The 21,634-nt window shown below is 36.2% G+C and overlaps 3 protein-coding genes across 3 annotated transcripts in view; 2 read left to right on the forward strand and 1 right to left on the reverse strand.

The window, feature by feature from the left end:
- Positions 1 to 35: 35 nt before the first annotated feature.
- On the reverse strand, positions 36 to 4,518 carry LOC127416274 (syntaxin-11-like). Its single transcript, XM_051655526.1, has 2 exons — positions 3,776 to 4,518; positions 36 to 3,054 (listed from the first exon to the last, which is right to left on the reverse strand). The coding sequence occupies exon 2, from the start codon at positions 3,034 to 3,036 to the stop codon at positions 2,149 to 2,151; it is 888 nt and encodes a 295-aa protein (XP_051511486.1). The 5' UTR covers positions 3,037 to 3,054; positions 3,776 to 4,518; the 3' UTR covers positions 36 to 2,148.
- A 1,984-nt stretch (positions 4,519 to 6,502) lies between these two features.
- On the forward strand, positions 6,503 to 10,261 carry stx11b.2 (syntaxin 11b, tandem duplicate 2). The gene is made up of 2 exons (XM_051655921.1): positions 6,503 to 6,758; positions 7,323 to 10,261. The coding sequence occupies exon 2, from the start codon at positions 7,341 to 7,343 to the stop codon at positions 8,217 to 8,219; it is 879 nt and encodes a 292-aa protein (XP_051511881.1). The 5' UTR covers positions 6,503 to 6,758; positions 7,323 to 7,340; the 3' UTR covers positions 8,220 to 10,261.
- Positions 10,262 to 11,337: 1,076 nt separating this feature from the next.
- mthfd1l (methylenetetrahydrofolate dehydrogenase (NADP+ dependent) 1 like) overlaps positions 11,338 to 21,634 on the forward strand; it is a 79,914-nt gene continuing 69,617 nt past the window's right edge. Inside the window, 6 exon segments of the mRNA XM_051654379.1 lie at positions 11,338 to 11,432; positions 12,657 to 12,748; positions 19,110 to 19,246; positions 19,505 to 19,616; positions 19,975 to 20,057; positions 20,969 to 21,225. Coding sequence (XP_051510339.1) covers positions 11,338 to 11,432; positions 12,657 to 12,748; positions 19,110 to 19,246; positions 19,505 to 19,616; positions 19,975 to 20,057; positions 20,969 to 21,225 — 776 coding nt within the window.

A 21,634-nucleotide genomic window follows, 5' to 3' on the forward strand; every position in this document is an offset into this window, starting at 1 on the left:
CATCATGTCTTTCCAAACTCATATGTTGTTCTTTCTCTTGTGGTTCACAAAAGGAGATGCTGCTCTTTTCTATACGACAAAAGCATGCAGTTACTTATGTTATTAAAAAATATTTTTTATATTTTTGTTTGACAGAGGATTAATTGCGTTTCATCACTTAATCACATTCCTGTGGTCAAACAAACAAAAAAATATGTACATTCTAATACATTTTTCTGTGAGCTTAAATCATCAACATTAACATTGCAAATCTCCACAACCCCTATATTAAGTGAGCTCAAGGTATTCTCTTTGAAGCAACCTAATACGAGATTGGACATTCATAGTTCAGGGTCCAGGTGAACATGACAAAAATATAGATGAAATTGTGAAATCAGTGAGTAGGCCTATAATGCACCTGTTGTAACATGGCAGTACATTAACATAGGCTGCTGCCTGCTGACTTCATGTAAACAGCCTATTTAGATCACGTTAGTGGCATGTATAGTATTTTGAAGGAACAAGGAAACAACTCTCATGTGAGAAACCTAAATAGTTACAAAATATGTGTATGTGAAAACTGAACAAGTTGCTAAATGTTCAGAATTTTTTATTCTACAATATGACTACCACACAGCAATTATATCTGTTAGAGAGCATTTGGCCTGTAACATTTAAAAATCCATATAGGAAAGTTGTTGTCTTCAAAACCTGTTTCCTCATTCTGGCTAAGATAGGCTGAAGAGAGAACATTCTAAGCAAGTTTTCATCATAGTATTTACCATACAGAGATATTGTTCTACTGTGTGTACAGTTGACAAGTAAAGACAAAAGAATAGCCTAAATAATTAAGAATTAATTGTTTAGTTAAAAATATGATGGCAATTCATTTACAAGTTTAAAAAAGACAGAGTTCATCACAAATGAAATGAAATGACATTTCACCACAAATGTTTGATCTCGTTTCGTCTTATGATTCTGGTTTTCCTTTTTTGCACAAAGAAGCACGAACAGATGAAGTGAATACTTGATTTGGAAACTGCACATACAGCTACTGAACACTCTAGCTTTTTTCATTCATTGGGGGTCAATTAGGATTTGAAATCATGTTTCCATAGAAATCCCAGTGTTTGAAGTGATGAAAAATTTTGTCAGTATCCATGTTACACAATGAAGGCTAAACATATTTTCATGCTGAAGTGTTCATGAGATAACACTTTATTAGCACTGAAGGTAAATTTCAGAGTAGATTTAGGCTACAGTTAACATTCTGTGCCTGAAACACTTTCAGACATACATATGAACGATAAACATTATTCATATTAATAATAATAGGGCTCAAATACTTTATACTGTAAACAGAGACCCTAGGAAAAATGAGAAAATGTTGTCACATATAATAAAATAATAACAGACAAAACAAGAAACAATTATGAAATATATACTTTATGTATCTTACATCTGACTAATAAAGACTTTATGCACTTTGTGTAATGTTCAAGAGAAACTAATTATAAAGTGAAAAACAACAAGAGAATCAAAAAATGCAAATTGCAAATGCTTCATATTCCAGCTGTTTAATGTAAAGGAGACACGAAAGTGCGTGTTCAGTTCAGCCAGGTTAGAAGAATGACATAATAAGAACGCAAAAGTTATGACTAAATTGTGTTTTATGCTTCTGAATAAATCTTATTGTTACTGGGGTAACTACAATCTAAGAATATCATCATTGCATTACAGATGATAAAAAACAAAGTAATGCATATGGAATGTGTATCCAATAATTCCATTTAAAGGTCCATCATTTAAAGATCCTTTACCTTTATGATGTGAATTGACTTCACTGGGTATGAATATTATATTTAGATTTATAGCTATTTAAACAGCTGTTATTAATATGTAAATGAAAATACATCTTGATTAAGGTGAACATGAGCCTATGTTGTAAAGTAGGGAATGTTTTCAGTTTGTGTTTGTTTCACATAATTTCCTCTCAGCTGTTTTCTTGTTCATTTTAGCAGTGTCAAACAATCAGGTTTTGTGATCTCATTGATTTGGATGGGTACTAATAAAAGAAAGCTTTAGTCTTGGAGGACTATTGTCCCAGCAAATACTGCAGCCCTTCAATGGAAAATTCCACACTGATCACAGTCGCTCTGATCAACAGCCTCAAAGCTTTGCGCACGGAAAGCATCCACAGAACATTTTCTTGAATGGGTTGTTATTTTTATACCTCTTGGCCCTTTTCAGTTTGACAAGGACTTCACCAAGCAAAGCATCGGTTTTCTGAACATTGTTTAAGATGTAGTCTGTCATGGGTCCTTGTTCCTCAACAAGCATAGCTACATCCAGAAACACTTCATGAAGGCTCTTGAGTCGATTTTCTAACTCCAGCAGGTCCCGATGTCTGGTCTCAATCTGGTTGAGTGCGGATCGAGCCGTTTTACCTTCTGAGATAATGTTGTCACTGAAGATGTTCCACTGGCCATTTTCCAGCATCTCCTCAATCTGCTCACCTGAAACCTCTCTGCCCACTATCTCCATTTGCCGTTGGATGTGAAGCTTGCAACTTTCCTTGTGGCTCATCTCTGCATCATTGTACTCTGTCATTGCATCCCGGAAGTTGTTGCTCAGGGTGGCATACTGTGTTCGGGCAATTCTCGCCACAGCTGAGTTCACATGGTGCTCTTCTTCAAGCTCTTTGGCGCAGGTATCCATTTTATGAAGGCGTGCCAGAACATCCTCTCCTCGGTGCTTGATGTCACCGACGATGACATTAGCATTGCGCTTTACATGAGTTGTACGAGTTGGTACACTAAGTAGACGCGTGTTTTGCTCCTTGAGACGCTTCACCTCAAGGCGGATGAGCTGAATCTCACACCTAGTGTCCTGAGCCTCATCAAGCACAGACTCCATCTTGTCACTGCTGTCATAAATGATAGCCTGCTGGTTGAAATCCTCCTCCAGGTCCACATTGCTGAAAGAGTCTGACTCCATCTCCACCAGCTGGCTTTTAGACTCACAGATGGTCTGCAGATGATCTAGTCTGTCCCTCATGATTGCTACAGTGGAAAACTAACAGAAAAGGACAACAGAACATTTAGTGATAGCAGGAATCCAAGTCAAGTCATTTTTATTTGTATAGCGCTTTTCACAATGCACATCATTTTTTTAAAGCAGCTTTACAGAAATGAGGAAATATGCCATTTGATGTAGGCCAATAGACAAATGAGAAACACATTCTAAAACAATTTAGCAAACACTATAACATTTCATATTTATATAATTGTCCCTCATAATCTTTTTCAAAGATACACTTTCACTCCTTGTGAAATAAAACAAAATCTTTGTGGATACCTTGTGGAAATACCTGAAAAAGAGTGGAAATAATACTTCCTTATCAACACTGGAAAAAGTCACAAGTTCACCTGTGAAACTATTTCTGAGTGGCGTCACTCACCAAACTAGTTTGAATGGATTGAATAGATAGTTAAAATCTTTTGTTGAAAAACAAGAGATGGCTAGGATTTTTTATTATTATTATTATTATTATTATTTCTCAAAGCAGCATTTAAATTCTTGCATTAATATTTTATTAATTGCCATTTTATGCTAAATTTTCAAGCATTTTTAATGTTTTCCACCACCTACTTTATAACAAATACAATCATTTATAATACAAATAATTATTTTTTTTGCCAATGATTATCCCTAAACCATCAAGTCGAGGTTAAATGACGTAATAAAAGGAAGGAAAGCAAGAAACCCCATACCATATACTATAAAAATACATTACCTTTATCGTTAGTCCAAATAAAATCACAAGTTTAACCTTGACGATCTGTCATCATAAAGATAGGCTACGTTACCATCCTCACTGCACTGGAGCAGCTGTCTTTTGAATGACTGTGCGGAAGAAATGAGCGTAACTTTGACCCCAAACCTGTTCCCTGAAAAGAATGTCATGCGTGTGTCTCATTAACCCGTGTAACGTTCACTCGTGAAATAATCTCTGTTTTGTCAAAGGGGGGCTGAGTTCGATATTTTATGCCATAAGGAAATGGATCTTTTTGTCTTCCATCCATGCCATCAAATGCATTTAATAAAGATGTGATCTCGGTTTGTGATGATCTGGTACTATGCAACTTTGACATGCAATGTTGTTGAATCCATACGTAATATATTGATATCTATGGATATTTTTGACTTATATAGCCTTTTTAGACTATCAAGGATTCAACAGAACGAGCAGTTTAGCATGCATTTGATAGGAGATCTCCACAATCGAATAGCTGATGAAATCTGAAGTAGTCTTTGGTTTATTTATATTATGGTTTACGTAAATATATTGCGTTGTGTTAGGTTTATAATTATTTTCTGTGCGTAAAATAAAGACATAAGCATACCTGCCAAAATAAATGAAATCCGAAAACGTAAAGTATTTCAGTAGAATAAAATAATTAATAATAGAATATTCATTTGTAATGTTCTATCATTATATGTCAAATGTGATTTTTATTGTTTAAAACTGCAAAACAGAAGAGCAAAATATTTTAGAAGTGCAAAATAACCTTTTCCCCCAACATAAATCATCATGATATATATATATATATATATATATATATATATATATATATATATATATATATATATATATATATAATAAAAAGTATCTTGTATTTATGTTTCATTGTGGCTCTCTTAAAATCTGATGACAAAATAAGGTGAGTAAGTGGCAAAATATATGTTAAAATCAATATCGTCCAAAAGTGTTCATATCGGTGCATCCCTACTTATCTGGAAAATATTTAGCCTACTTTGTAGTAGGCCCTATACGTTGATTGTCCATATTTGTCGATCTGAGAGAAAGCTGACATGAAAACATAGGCCTATAGTCTATTCTTTCTACATAGTTATTAACTGTAAATTGAAAAGTCATTTATGTGGACATTGGGTCCATTAGTGCCAAGAAACATGCATATTAGCTGTTAGACATAGGCCATCCAAATAAAAAAGTTGTTGTTTGTCTATTCAGTTTATTACATTTTCTTGAACAAATCTTAAATTAGACATTTATTTGACTTGATAAACAGATTGAAATTAAGGTATCCCAAACCTAATAGCACCTGTACAATCAGCACTGGTGCCCCCTAGGGATGTGTGCTCTCCCCACTACTCTTCTCCCTCTACACCAATGACTGCATCACCAAGGACCCCTCTGTCAAGCTCCTGAAGTTTGCAGACGACACCACTGTCATCGGCCTCAACCGAGATGACGATGAGTTCATACAGAAGGGAGGTTAAACAGCTGGCTGTCTGGTACAGTCAAAACCACCTTGAGCTGAACATGCTCAAAACGGTGGAGATAATTGTGGACTTTAGGAGGAACACCCCAACACTGACCCCCCTCACCATTCTAAACAGCACTGTGGCAGCAGTGGAGTCATTCAGGTTCCTGGGCACTACCATCTCACAGGACCTGAAGTGGGAGACACACATTGACTCCATTGTGAAAAAGGCCCAGCAGAGGTTGTACTTCCTTCGCAGCTGAGGAAGTTCAACCTGCCACAGGTGCTGCTGATACAGTTCTACTCAGCAGTCATTGAGTCTGTCCTCTGCACTTCAATAACTGTCTGGTTTGATTCAGCTACGAAATCAGACATCAGAAGACTACAAAGGACAATTCGGACTGCTGAGAGGATTATCGGTTGCCCCCTGCCCCCCCCCCCTTCAAGAACTATACACTTCCAGAGTGAGGAAAAAGGCTGGAAAAATCACTCTGGACCCCACTCACCCTGCCCACTACCTTTTTGAACTGTTGTCTTCTGGCCGATGCTTCAGAGCTCTGAGCACCAGAACCGTCAGACACAGGAACAGTTTTTTCCCTCAGGCTATCCATCTCATCAACAGTTAAATTGCCCCATTGAGCAATAACTATGTGCAATACACAGTTTAGTCTTTCTTATATTTATCCAACACATCCAACCTCTTCTGCCAATTCCTCTAAAAAAAAAAAAAAAAAAAAAAAACATTTGCACTGTACATAACAGATTTGTATTTGCACTGTACATAACAGATAACAGATTGTATTAGATTTGCACTACCCATGTGTATGTGTGTGTCTGTACGTATGTGTCTAATTAGTTGTATTTTTTATTTATTTATTGTTATCTATGTCTTGCTGCTGTTTTTGTATTGTTTTTGTATTGTTGTGTACTGGAAGCTCCTGTCACAAAGACAAATTCCTTGTATATGTAAGCATACTTGGCAATAAAGCTGATTCTGATTCTGATTCTGATTCTACACCATATGTTGCTCTATCTTAGCCTACTTTTCTATTTTTAAAGCCCTTCTGAAAAAAATCTGGACATTTTCTCGTTACGTCAAACATACCTACTGACGTAAGATGGTGGGGGGGGCGGGGGGGGGGACGTTAAATTGATCTGGTTGTTTAATTACAAGCAATAATAAATCAATGAAGAGGACACCCTGCACTTCTCTCATTCATTAAGTAAGAGCTCAGCTCTCAGTTCTAGTGGCGAGTCTCTGCTGCCCTCTGCTGGACATATTAATCACTTTAATTGACTTAGGGCGGGGTTTGTGTCTGTTGCGTCATCACTAACCTGAGATTTTGGAAAGGTGGAATTAGGAAAGTGCAGTTTTTTACAGTCACGTATAGCTAACAGATTAAATATCTTATTTTTACCGTTGATTTTTGATTTAGATTTTTTTTTATAATAAGAAAGGGATGCAGACGCCACAGAAGGACATCATTTGAGGTAGGTCACACTGATATTAATGCTCGAAGTGGAGTGTGTTTTCAAAAATTAAACCTAGGCTAGTAAACATTAAAAGTATAAGTGCTATAAAGACTTTAAAGAAAGATTTTCTTCACTGTAAACAGGCCTATAGCACGTCTGATTGTAAATGTCTGAGAAATAGCTACTTCTGCATATCAAAGCATTCTGTGAAGGTTTATTAAATTAATATGGTTTTAATATAATTAAATAAAATGATTTTTCCTTCACTATAAGTATTTAAACATAAATGATTCTACAGCAAAAACCTAATCGAAAACCTAAAAAAAAGTCAAACAAAGCCTATTTTTTAAAACGTGGACCTGCAAACAAGTTTATCTTGTCTGACAGGCTGACACAAGTACTTACTTTCTGCACGTCAGACGTTGTGACTGTTTGCATTAAATCTATCAGACAACGATAATCCGTTTTCAAGAGTTGGTTGTTGTTAAATGTTAGTAGCTGCTAGTTACTGTATGTTCACATGTGTTAAGCCATGTTGCTAATAACTGTCTGTGTAGACTGAATATTTTAGTATCTTTTCAGTTTAATACATCAGTCATCATGAGAGACAGACTTGATCACCTCCAGGCAGTATCAGTGTCCAATGGGACTTTAGAGGAGCATGAAAACACCCAAGCTCTTCCCTCTTCAGAAAACACATACCATGATGACCCTTCTCAGGACTCAGGCAGCACCAACCCTGATATGGAGGCTGTCTTCGATGAGGCACAGGAGGCTCGACGTGAGATTCAGCTCATCAATCTGGAAGTGAAGCGTCTTAGGGAGCAAAACTCCCGTATGTTTAGAGAGGCAATGTGCTCTAATACCTCAAATTCAAGTAACTCTAATGCAATTGCTGCTGACATCAAGACTCGCGGACAGGAAATGGTTGCACACCTTCGCAAGATGGATTCTCATGCTAAAGAGTTAGAGAAGAAGCACGGGGTCAATTCACTTGTGGCAAGAATTGCCCGAACGCAGTATGCTAGCGTAAGCAACAGTTTCAGTGATGCCATGGTGGAGTACAACGATGCTGAGGTGAGCCACAGGGAGTCTTGCAAGGCGTACATTCAACGGCAGATGGAGATTGTGGGGCGAGAGGTCACAGGTGACCAGATCGAGGAGATGCTGGAGAGCGGTCAGTGGAACGTCTTCAGTGAGAACATGGTTTCCGAAGGTAAAACGGCACGGTCTGCACTCATTCAGATTGAGAGCCGACATACAGAACTTCTAGAGCTGGAGAGGCGCATACAGAGCCTTCATGAAGTTTTTCTAGATGTGGCCATGCTAGTAGAAGAGCAGAGCTCAACGACAGACTGCATTCACACCAGTGTTCAATCAACGCAGGTGGAGGTCAGGGAGGTCCTTGTGAAGCTTGAGAGAGCCAAGAGGCATGATAGAAACAATCCTTTTAAGAAATTGTTCTTCTGGAGAAAATGACGTGGACACAGATATCACAAAGTTCACAGGAAATATACAAATTGATCAATTATGTGAGCTAATCTGTGATTTTTCTTTTCTACTCTTTTGTTTGTATTCCTGTTTTTATACTGAAAGAGATTTGATACTATTCATCTTCTGAAGGAAAAACATATTGTCCTAACTTTGTACACAGACGTAATGCTGCCTTTACCATACACTAGAAGTACATTATATTATTATATTTAAAAACTTGTGTGTACTCTTAAAGAGACAGTTCACCCAAAAAAATTAGAATTCCCTCATCATTTACTAACCCTCATGCAATTCCAACCCGTATGACTTTCTCTCTTCTGTGGAACACAAGCGAAGGTATTTTGAAGAATGTGTGAGGTGTTTTTTTTTTTTACCATAAAATGTAAGTCAATGGGGTCCAAAACTTTCAAACTCCAAAAAAGACATAAGGCCGCATAAAAGTAATCTATCCATTTCGAGTGGTATGTTTCACGTCTTCTGAGGCAATACAATTGCTTTGAGTGAGAAACAGACCAAAATATAAGTCCTTATTCAGTATAAATATTGACTTCAGGCTTGATTGGAAGTGTAGGCTTCAAGATGGTGATTCTTTGACTCTGCACACGGTTGCCAGGTCCTCAATCCAGGTATCATTATACATCAGTAAGATTTGGCAACCGTGGTATGACTCAATCATTGTAACATATTTACATTTTTATAATAGCTCAAGTGGCCGTGAAAACGAACCTGGTAACACTGTGTCTGGTTTGTGTATAGCGCTCTGTGCATTCTAATGTTTCCGCTAAGAAATTTTGGTGATGGCCAACATTTATAAAGTTTACCAGACAAATTGGAAAAAATCCGGTCATCTCATTTCAGTGTTTATTTTGAGCTGTAACGTGGAACATGCATAATATGCGATATAATAATGACACAATCAAATCAAATAAAGTAATGAACAATAAATGTTAATTATTGTCATGGAATTAGCATATAATAAAAAATAAAACATTTAAAACAAAAACAGAGGGCAAAGCAAAAAGCTAACGGTTTTAACGGTCAAAAACCTGCAGTTATCGTCTAACAGAAACCCTGGTGCATGCACAATAACGACTTACATTTTGGTCTGTATCTCACCCAACACAATCATATTGCTTCAGAAAACATGGATTAAACCACTTGAGTTGTATGGATTACTTCTATGCTGCTTTTATGTCCTTTTTGGAACTCACATTTTTTGACCCATTGACTTAAATTGTATGGACAAAAACACCTAATACATTCATTAAAATGTTTCCTTTCTTGTTCCACAGAAGACAGAATGTCATGCTAGTTTGAGGCAGCATGAGGGTGATTAAATGATGAGAGAATTTTCATTTTTGGGTGAACTATTTCTTTAAAGGCACTCATATCTGTTGCCTAGGTAAAAGATTCAGAAAATTATTTTTCATATTAGGTTGCCATGTACTAAGCTTGGAACCCCTTTAATTGATTATTTATCATATAGTTTGAGTTAATGTAATTATACAGTAGACCCTTTTGTTTTGTTTTTTTTGATAATAGAATACCACAGGTATTAGAAGACTGGGATAGTATATTTTGTATAATATAATTCTGATTCTGTGTGTGCAAAGTTTCTCGGCAGATATCAGTTGTTAAAGAGTAACTTTGTTAGCCTAATTAGATCACATGTATCTACCTCGTGTGAAACATGATGTCCCCTGCTTAAATCTATTAAACCAATACATCTCATAGTACAAAAGCCTTTATGTCTGTGGAAAATAAATTTAGGGGGGTTGTTATGTAATACTAGGGGTAATGAGTAAGACTGTATTCCAAGGGCAACTTTGTGATGCGTGACAACACTGTAAAAAAAGAATCATTTAGCCAACTTAAAAATTCAACGCAACACGATAAAGTAAGATTTTTGGGTTTTCTCGACGACGTTTTAATAATTGTCCTCAGTAACAATGCTTTGTTTAGTCAATGTGAATTTGTTTGTTCACTAAATGTAACAATTCTTGTTAAGAGAACTACTAATTTCTAGATCAGCCAACTAACAATTCACAATATGAGAGCTTTCACTGTGTCACCATTTAAATTACTTTTATTTGAAGTTACCTGCGATCTTTGCCTCTGAAGAGAGAAGTATGTCTCGCTAGGCAATGCAGTTTATACAACTGTTTGAAATAGACACACAATAGAACTCAACCCTGAACACACAAACCTCATTAACAGTGTTGGGTGTAATGCATTACTAAGTAATTCATTACTGTAACTAAATTACTTTTTCATTGAAAAATGAAAATTAAGGGATTCATCTTAATTTTTCAGTAATTTAATTAGTTACTTCTGATGTAATTGTGTTAAATACTGTATAGACTATAGAACCATTCCATATAAAATTTAACGTCTAGTGTTTTCTAATTGAACACTGCCCCCTTAAATTCTTTGGCCAGTTCATGAATCATTTATTTGATTTTATATGATTTATTTGAAAGAATTAAAAGTACAGTTTCATGTCTATCCTTGTATTTATCATCTGGTCGAGGTTGATGAGGGTTTTAGAAAGTAATTAGTAATAAGTAATGCAATTATTTTTCAGACAGAGTAATTAGTACAGCAATCTAATTACACTGTAGAAGATGTAATTAGTAGTTAGTAATACATTTTTTAGAGTAACTTACCCAACACTGCTCATTAAGTTAAAAGATTATAAGATTATAAGAGCTTATAACATCACCACACAACTACTAACAGTGGCAAAATAAAGAAAAGAAAAAAATTACAGCATAAATAAAGTCAGCAAACAGCAAGAAATAAGCCTATAATACCAACCACATAATTTATTTATGTTGCAATGCATGCTTGGAACTCACACATCAGCAACATTGTTCAATATGAAATTGTTCGTTCAGACAACTCTGTTTGACAAGTTGGGACAACATTTGGGGGAATATTGTTGGCCTAACATGTGTTTTTATATAGATGCTAAGTATTTACCTTTTGAGTTTCTGTTACTCAAAAAAACACATAAGCTGGATAAAATGCAATTTCATTTTTTACAGTGAATGCATAGGCGAAAATAACACAAACAAATGCATCAGAGTAGGTCTAAACACAGATGTGCTGTAAATTCTGTATATTCACCTACATTATCACACAAACCCTCAAACACAAAGCTCATGACAAGAATGTGACTGTGCTGGATCTGGACAGGTCGATCTGATGACTTAAATTAGACTGTGCTGCTCCTGCTTAGGTTCAATGGGGCTTCATGTTATCTTGTTCCGATACCTTTAATCATGCTGGTTCAAAGAAATATAATTGCCAGTAGGCTGTGAGTTTGGCTTCTGGGTGAACAGAATACTGAATGTATTGTAAAATTAAAATAAATTGTATTTATCTAATGGTGTTAAATATAAAGTAACTAGAAAATCTTAAAGAAATTAACTTAAGATATCTAATACACTCGAGGCAAAGTCGGAACATTTACTCTCCTGTGATAAAACACGTGAGGTGTTTGTATTTAGACTTTAATCATTGCTCTCCAGACAAAGCCTACAAGTGATCCCTGTATTTCATAAGATATGACCTATTTTGCAAATGGAGTTAAAGGCCAAATAGCTGCCACATTGTTTTAAGTAATCATTAAAATGCCTTTACACCCAGCCTTACAAGCAATGCACAATGATACGATAGACTCCTCCTGGTTAACATTAAGAGATTATGAAACTTATGACTACTATATCACATTAATGGTCATAATTTTGGCATTTGGCCAACTTAATACACACACACACACACACACACACATTGGTGCGGCTATCCTTATGAGGACTCTCAACAGACATAATGATTTTTATACTGTATGAACTATAGATTCTATCCCTTAACCCTAACCCTAAACATAACCCTCACAAAAAACTTTTTTTACATTTTAGCATTTTTACAATAATAATAATAAAAAAAACATAGTTTAGTATGTTTTTTAAGCGATTTGAATTATGGGGACACTCGAAATGTCCTCATAAACCACATTTATAGCATAATACCCTCATAATTACCAGTTTGTAATCTAAAAAAATGTCCTCGTAAACCACAAAATCCGCCCACACACACACACACACACACGCAAACACACAATAGGCAAACAAGATTGCGGTGCACTATACTTCATATTCATTCTATTATATTTTTCATTTCTTTAGATATTAATAATATTTTTGTCAAAATGAAATTAGATAAATGGGTAGGCTTGCTGCTCTCTTTATTTTAAATAGTGGTTGATACTCACGTTGATGTTAACCTCACTGAATGGTATATTTTTTTTATTATTTATTTTGAATTTAATTGTAACATGAAATCTTATAGCTGGGTGGACACTGTATGTTTTCCACTAAAAGACACTTGTCCTTTCTGTGTTTGTTTACATGTTTGCAGGGTTTCTGATCTTAATACTGGCCATCTGGTTTTGGGGGAAGGCTTTGTTTCACCTGTAGCTGGAGCTGTACTGGAGCTACTTGCCAGGCATGGTATGTATCTGTTTGCATGTCAGCATGTGTTTGTATTAAATAGACTGCTGAGGCAGTGTATTTTACAAATATTATATTATTGCAATATTTCATCTGCCTGTCTTAGAACTGATTAATTATTTTAATTAGTTAAAATAGTTAGTATACAGGGGCCAAGTAAAAGGTTTTAAAGCAGTGTCCAATGACAATAATTGTTTACTGGCGATTAAATAGTTACTGCTAATTTTACACAGAAGCATACACCAATTAGCCACAACATTAAAACCACCTGCCTAATATTGTGTAGGCCCCCCTCGTGCCACCAAAACAGTGGCAACCCGCATCTCAGAATAGCATTCGGAAATTATATTCTTTTTACCACAATTGTACAGAGCGGTTATCTGAGTTACCGTAGACTTTGTCAGTTAGAACCAGTCTGACAATTCTCTGTTGACCTCTCTCATCATCAAGGTGTTTCTGTCCACAGAACTGCCGCTCACTGGAGGTTTTTGGTTTTTGGCACCATTCTGAGTAAATCCTAGAGACTGTTGTGTGTGAAAATCCCAGGAGATCAGCAGTTACAGAAATTCTCAAACCAGCCCATCTTGCACCAACATTTTTTAATAATAATTTTGTCATCATTATTATAATCAAATATTTTTTCATATAAAAATATATGAGCTGATATGAGGTGTCACTATTTCAAATAATGTATACAATTTACAAGTGATAACATTGAGTTTACATTCATATTGTGTAACAAATGCTAAAATGGTACTGTCACTTTAAGATTTTAAGGTGCATCTCACAGACTCACACAGCTGTTGCGGTTCATTCATTAATGAGAGAGAAGTTTTTTTTGCACATCCATGCTACTTGTATCAAAATTAATATTTATTTTTACTTTTTATCTGACTGTAAAGAACAGAAAGGATATTAAAAGACACATTATTCAATGAAAGTGGAGTGCATGGATTTCATCTTTGATGTACATCCCACATGTATTACATACAGCATTCCGTTTATTGCTATTATAATGATGGTTTTTAAATCCAAATATTATGATAAAGTGCATTTAGATGATGCCATCGTGGTGAAGCGAAGATTTCAATAAATGAACTAATTGTTCTATAGTGTCAGTTCTTTGGAATCAGCCGTACCTACTAAAGAAAGAACCGATCTGCGGGAATGAGATTGGTTCTTACATGGAGAGTGAGCGGTGGCTCTTCACTCTATCCCTGACATTTTTCCTGTACAAGGGATATGTTTAAAACATGCATTTAAACATGCTAATGACATGTTTTTCATGAGTTTCTGATCTCGAGTCCAAGTCAAGTCTCACGTCAATTGTTTACGAGTCCGAGTCAAGTTTTTTTTTGCAGCTTAAGTGTGACTTGAGTCTGAGTCACAGACTCAAGTTTTCATCTCTTCCCTTTGTACTGCAGACATAAACCCGGTCTGTTTTTGAAAGTCTGCTTATGGTTTTTTGTCTTAATATACAATATTTAATATGTATATCACTGTGCCTTTTATATTCTCATGCCATTAAAAATAGCAGGGAGGTTCGGCAATTCGTTGCACTGAGCTCGTAAAGAATCCCCAAAAAAGTCTTTACATGCTATATTTTACTGTAGACCATACTTGGGCAATTTACGGCCCGTGGGCTGATCCGGCCCTCCACATGGTTTAATGCGGCTCATTTATCCTAAAAGTGTTTTTATTTTCATTGGATATTTCAGTTATCTTGCATTGGGACCTAACGTGCCTCCACAAGCGTTTAACATGCTCAGGGTTGCCAGATAAGAGACGCAGCACCCCCAATTTGAGATTTATACTTGCACAAATTGGAAATATTCTGCCTAATGTTATACTTATTTTGTGCAATGTGGCAAACATGCATGTGAGTGCACTCTTTCTAGCTCTTGCTTTCCCCTTTGAACAAACTTAGCAATTTCTAGTGCAATATTCTGCTCAAGGAAAAGTGTTATACAGCCACTCTGTGTCCATTCCAACACACTCTCACGGCGAAATCATCAGGATTTGTATGACTTTTCTAAATTTGGCTAATTCGTATGATATCGTGCGACTGCACTCATTTGAATTCCTATGACTTTCACTACAGCCAATGACGTCGCTGAACATTGTTTCCATCTAATATGTGACAATTACTTGCTTCTGTCACACGCAACAGCTTCCTATCCTGTTTACACACTCTACTGATTGGTTAAGTTTAGATAAGGGGTTTGGGTACGAAAAGTGCAAATCAATCCCAGAACAACAGCAAAGGACCTTGTGAAGATGCTGGAGGAAACAGGTAGACAAGTATCTATATCCACAGTAAAACGAGTCCTATATCGACATAACCTGAAAGGCTACTCAGCAAGGAAGAAGCCAATGCTCCAAAACCGCCATAAAAAAGCCAGGCTACAGTTTGCAAGTGCACATGGTGACACATTTTTGTGAAATTTCTTCTGGTCTAATGAAACAAAAATGGAACTTTCTGGCCATAATGACCATTGTTATGTTTGGAGGAAAAAGGGTGAGGCTTGCAAGCCGAAGAACACCATCCCAACCATGAAGCATGGGGGTGGCAGCATCATGTTGTGGGGGTGCTTTGCTGCAGGAGGGACTGGTGCACTTCACAAAATAGATGACATCATGAGGAAGGAAAATTATGTGGATATATTGAAGTCAAATCTCAAGATGTCAGCCAGGAAGTTAAAGCTCGGTCGCAAATGGGTCTTCCAAATAGACAATGACCCCAAGCATACCTCCAAAGTTGTGGCAAAATGGCTTAAGGGCAACAAAGTCAAGGTATTGCAGTGGCCATCACAAAGCCCTGACCTCAATCCGATAGAAAATTTGTGGGCAGAACTGAAAATGCGTGTGTGAGCAAGGAGGCCTACAAACCTGACTCAGTTACACCAGTTCTGTCTGGAGGAATGGGCCAAAATTCCAGCAACTTATTGTGAGAAGCTTGTGGAAGGCTACCCAAAATATTTGACCCAAGTTAAACAATTTAAAGGCAATGATACCAAATACTAACAAAGTGTATGTAAACTTCTGACCCACTGGGAATGTGATGAAAGAAATAAAAGCTGAAATAAATCATTCTCTCTCTCTCTCTCTCTCTCTCTCTCTCTCTCTCTCTCTCTCTCTCTCTCTCTCTATATATATATATATATATATATATGTATGTGTGTGTGTGTGTACGGTCTTCACTGATTTCAGCATTGCGGAAAACACGGATGGTATCGCGGAATCCAGTCTTAAAAGCGGAATTAACTATAGAACGCGGAATGTCATGGAAATGGACACATTTGGGATAAAATGAATGTATAAATGCACAGTTAATCAAATTAAAATCGTGATATGTCCTAGTGTGGTGATTAAACCACAAAAGGCTAAGATTTAATTAAACAAATACCCTATACTGTCTTATATACGGATATACGGCTGAGCTGCGAGCTTCAGCAGTAAGTGAATGTGAGCTGCATCAACATCACGTGCTCTCTGTGTGTATTTATATGACAACAAGCGGAGCACTTTATTCTCTATGAAGCGCAACACATGCAGAGTATATATTAATATAATTAAATCAAAGCCTTTTGTGGTTTAATAAGCACATTAGCCCATAAGGCGAACTGCTTTTACGGAAGGGAGATGTCTGGTGTAGGGATGGGCGGATCGATCCTAAAGTAATGATACTTCCGATACTTATGTTGTATGAAAAATGTCGATTCTCACACAAAAATATCGATTCTAAACATTTAAAAAAAAAAAAAACTAGGGATATTATTATTTGGTTACCATGAGCATGAACAATAATCATAAGCTTCAAAGTGAAATAAAAAGGATTAAGCAATTTTAGCAAATACTTGTGCAGGGTAGGAACTATTTCTTCTTCCGCTCATTTTAACATGCATGCTGAAAGACACAAGCAGACTAGCACTTGCGCCGTCACAAGGCTCATTCAAACAAGAGGGATCAGTGCCTTGTAGAGGTAATGATAGAAAATCAGAGAAACAGCTTCTGGTCAGTAGTGTAGTCTAGTGTACTCTTTAGTGCACAGAAATTCTCTCTACATTTGCACTGTATTTCCCTGCTAAATGTGAATATACACACACACACACACACACACACACACACACACACACACACATTTAAATTTAACTTATGCAATTAAACTTTGTGAAAATACTGCATGTTATTTCACCCCTGCTAGTTTTTGGTTAGGTAGGCTATATGGTAATACAAGATAACGTGTTAACGTGAACATTACTACAATCATATTACTTACAATGCTTAACAGTTTATTGCATATTATGAATTAGTACATTAGTTAGAGTAATGATAATGTATTAGCAATTTTCATAGTAGCCTAATAAAAGGAACATGACTTTCATAAATTCACAGTATGCCCAACCCAGTCTCTACACCACAGCTTCTGGAGTAAATTCACTCTAAAATAACACCATATCTAAAGGTGACATTTCTTATAATTGTGTGTAATTGTTGTTAAGTAATTAAAAAAAAAAAAAAAAAAAAAGTTAACCATTGTAGTAGTAACCATGGTTATTTGTGTGGTAACTATGGTTTAACTAAATCCCATGGTTAAACTATAGTTACTGTAGTGAAACCATGGTTAGTTTTTGTAAGGGTAAACAAAACAGAAGTCTAATAATTGTCTGTTTAGGCTCACAAACGTACAAAAAAATATTGACTTGAATTATGACTAAAAATTATATTTTAAATTACCCATTTTATTCCAAGAAATCATAAAAAAAATCAGTTTAATAGAAGGATCGGTATTGGTATCGGTATCGGTATCGATGATATTGGACTTAAAATTATTGGTATCGGATCTAAAAGAAAATAAATGGTATCACCCATCCCTAGTCTGGTGAAGTCATCTAAAGCATCCGGTTCTCTGCCAAAACAAACAAAAAAATTAACTAGACATCTGAATTGGAAAAAGTGCGACAGAAATATATTACTTCTGTATAGTAAAATGTAAAATTAAATGTTGTATTAATAATAATGATAATAATATATAAAAAATTATTACATTATATCTAAGCAATATCTCACAATCAAGATTTTATTTTCTGCTTTCATTGATACTGTGATGCTCTACTGTGCAGCACTGTATTTGAAAAAATAAATACATAAAAATCTCAAATGTTGTGTTTTGGATTGTGCTGTAAAGATCAGAATAGAAGCTTTTCATTTTATAAAAATAATGCAATGATATGATGAAAAGTAATTGTTCTGTTTTCATTTGATTAAAATTCTATAAATTCATTTGATTAGACAGTTTTTTAATGATAAAATTTAATTAAACTTTAAAACCCGTAATCCAGAGAAAATAAAACGGAATTTGGAAAAAATTAAATATTTCATTAAAAAAATTTCATAGGGCCCTATTGTTGATACTGAGCGGGTCTATGTAAGAGATGCGATGAAAGAGGATCATAGTTTTGATGCTCGCAATTATTTCCTCAGCGGAAAGATTGGAAATAATCACTCCTATTATAATCAATGATGCTGTTAATGATGTGAGTAACTTGCAGAAAAGTTAAGGTTGGTTTGTTTTTTAATTATATATATATATATATAAACTTTCCTTGTCTGTCTCTTTCTTCACTTCTAGCATATATACTACTCCAGCTGTGTGAAAAATTGCTTATGTTCCTTGTTTGCAAGTTGTGTGTATATATATATATATATATATATATATATATATATATATATATATATATATATATATATATATATATATATATATATATACACACATATATACAGTATATAAACACACACAATATCAACAATAGCTTATAAGGATACAAAACTCCTGCCAAAGCGCTGCGGGGAATCAGATGCTGAAGCGGCCCGTTCACCAGCGAAGCGTCAAGCGACGAGGCAGAGTACATGTTCGCCAGAACACTGCAGGGAAGCGGAGATTCTTCTCGTTGCCATGAAGATCCCGCCCTCTGACTCATGTATGTTGAGGTGAAGTAGTAGAAGGCTTCTAGACGAGAGATGAATCGCTGTCTTGAAGGAAGAAAATTCTGAGGAATGGTGTTTGCATTTGCGCCTAAAAGGGAGGGGCTTAAACACCATAGCCAATCCTGGCATTATTGTAGAAAGGTTTCAGCTAGGTCGTGTAGAAGGACACTCCCCATAGTGACACAATGTCAAGTGTACTGAATCGTAAGGGAACTCTACTTATCAAACTTACTATTAGATTGCAAAAATGTCATTGAAGGAACAAAGATGTCACTTCCTTAAATCGACAAATAGTCCTTGAAATGGTCTATAAAAATGGTGATGTTTCCCAGTCCTATTATATAAATATCAGCACTTTTGGAATATACAGATGCCCCGCTGGTTGGAAAGATAGCAGTGCTGGTGAGTGTGGAGGGACCCCTGAAGGTGGCTCTTGAGTTTTTGCTGCAAAACAATGGCATGATGGTGCAAACCTGTCAGTGGAGTTCAGAGAACCTGCAGAAACAGGTAAATCAGCAAATTAGCTACACAGTGCATTGAAAGACAGTTGGAAGAGGGATCTTTCGATTAAGTTTTAGAAATAGTTTATTTTACCAGCAGGAGGCAGTGCTGCTTAATTTCTGTAATGCGATCTGGGCAACTCTTGTGAGGTGAATGTATAACTTGTTGCATAGTCATTAAAGTCACACTCAGTTTATCGAAGCTGATTGGATTTACTGCATGACGGGGCTAATTAAATGTGATGCTCTCTCTCTCTTTCTGTAGGTTGTGGATACAGATGTGGTGGTATTGTTGAAGACAGGGCATAAGGGTCTCCCTCCCACCTGGTTAAGACCAGGGATAGCTGTGATCAACCTAGACTTGGCCCTAATGAGAGGTATATGTCTTCGTTGAGGCTATTATGCTTGGCAAACACCAGGAACAATTGATTATACATTGCTGAATCTCATTGCTTGGGAGTTGTCATCTGAGAATTGAAGAAACTATTCTGTCAATTCTTACTACCTTAGATAAGCATGTGATTTCTCTGAAACAGATTAAGTCAGGCATGCGGCTTTCTTCACCTTTCACTTTCGTGCCATCACCAAGAGACCGTAATGGATATAGAGGCCCACTCAATTTCCTCCATAACACACAGGTATTTCATTAACATGGGAACATAAAAACATAAATGGTTAATATTGTTAGATGCTCAGTCTGGGCCAACTTTTTATACATATGATTGTATTTCCTAGAAAACCCTGACAGTTGGGAGTAGAGGGTTGAAGCCAGTGCTGGAGTTGGGGCTCTAAGTGCTGCTCTTAGAATGGAGGTGAGAGTCCTTCTACTGTAATTTCTTCTTTCTGTTGAAGTTTGAAGTATCTTGAGGATTTTTAATAGTGGGGTAAAGAATAGTTTACCCAAAAATGAAAAAATAAATAAATAAATGAAATTGACTTATTTTGGGCAACACAAAATGTACATTTTTGAAAAAGATCCTGGCCATTCTTTTCCATATAAGGAAAGTGAAAGGGAAAACTGGAAAAAAATTACTATAAAATTGTCATAAAGTATTCCATACAACCTCTAAAGCCAGACAGAAGCTTTCTGAGAAAAAGATTGAAATGTAAGTCTTTATTCTCTGATAATCTTGACTTCTGGCCATGCTCTCCTTGGCACATCAAGGAAGAGTTCATGAGAGAAGTGTCAATGTCTAATTCATGAATAAATCATTCTTTTGAGTCTGATCTTTTCGATGAATCGGCTTTTCCAAAACATGTCTGAAATGATTCATATGCTGTACGGACTGCTTTTATCATTTTTGACATTTGAAAGTTTCAGTCCCCATTAATTGTAATTTCATGGAAAAGAGCAACCACAAAATGTCTGTGTTCCACGGAAGAAAGTTAGTCATGTGGATTTGGAAGGACACGAGGTTGAGTAAATGATGACAACATCTTCATTTTTATGTGTACTATTCCTTAATGTTTTAGCCTATTCTTCAGCTGATGGGATTTGCCGTAAAGTTTAAAACTTCCTTCCACTGTTGCTATAACAAGAACGACTGAACTTCTAAAAGGAATTTCTAAGCTATATAAATGCTAGCCTTCCCAAATTACGGTTAGTCCAGTGTAGCAACATGTATGCATTTTTAAAAGATGCAATGACTTACTGAACGTTTGCTTAGCTTAACTTGTACTGAACCCGGAATATTCCTTTAAACAAATCTTTTTAAGAAACCGAAAATAGTCACATATCCATTGTGTTAAAAAAATGCTCTGTAAATAATCACTCTCTCTCTCTCCCTTTTTTGATGTTTCTTGAATTCTCAGTGATATTGAGATCTCCAGAGCACAGGCTCCCAAACCCATTTCCCAGCTGGCTGAGGAGATTGGGCTGCTTCCGGAGGAGCTGGAGGCCTACGGCAGCACCAAAGCCAAGGTCCATCTGTCTCTCCTCAACCGCCTCCAGCATCAGCCTGATGGCATATACGTCCTAGTGGCAGGGTGCGCCATCTGTCTTTACTACTGACACAGCTTGCAGTTTAATTAATGGATATTATTAGTTTATTATAATAATAAAATAGTTTATTATTAGGATATTATTTCTGCACCACAAAAATAATGACTGATTTCAAACCTCCAAACACACCCCCCCAATTTTTCATTGGTCGGCCAAACAGAACATTGGTTGAGCCAATGTTGCCGTGTTGGGCTAGTGGTGATGCTTAAACAAACAGAGCAACATTTTGATAGTGCCACAGATTTTACACTCTTCAGGAAAATCAACATGTGAATTGTTTACTTATAGTTGTCTCTGCTCAACTGGGATAGATGTAGTATGAAGTAATTGGAAGCTTTTTGAGTTAATGACAGCGATGGAGTGGCGACCATCATTTTTGTGTTGTGAAATATT

Source organism: Myxocyprinus asiaticus, chromosome 25, assembly GCF_019703515.2.
Source record: "Myxocyprinus asiaticus isolate MX2 ecotype Aquarium Trade chromosome 25, UBuf_Myxa_2, whole genome shotgun sequence".
Classification (NCBI taxonomy): Eukaryota; Metazoa; Chordata; class Actinopteri; order Cypriniformes; family Catostomidae; genus Myxocyprinus; species Myxocyprinus asiaticus.

Bases quoted from the DNA above. Each gene is read 5' to 3' on its own strand.
- stx11b.2 (XM_051655921.1), top strand. From the start codon at position 7,341: ATGAGAGACAGACTTGATCACCTCCAGGCAGTATCAGTGTCCAATGGG.
- LOC127416274 (XM_051655526.1), bottom strand. From the start codon at position 3,036: ATGAGGGACAGACTAGATCATCTGCAGACCATCTGTGAGTCTAAAAGC.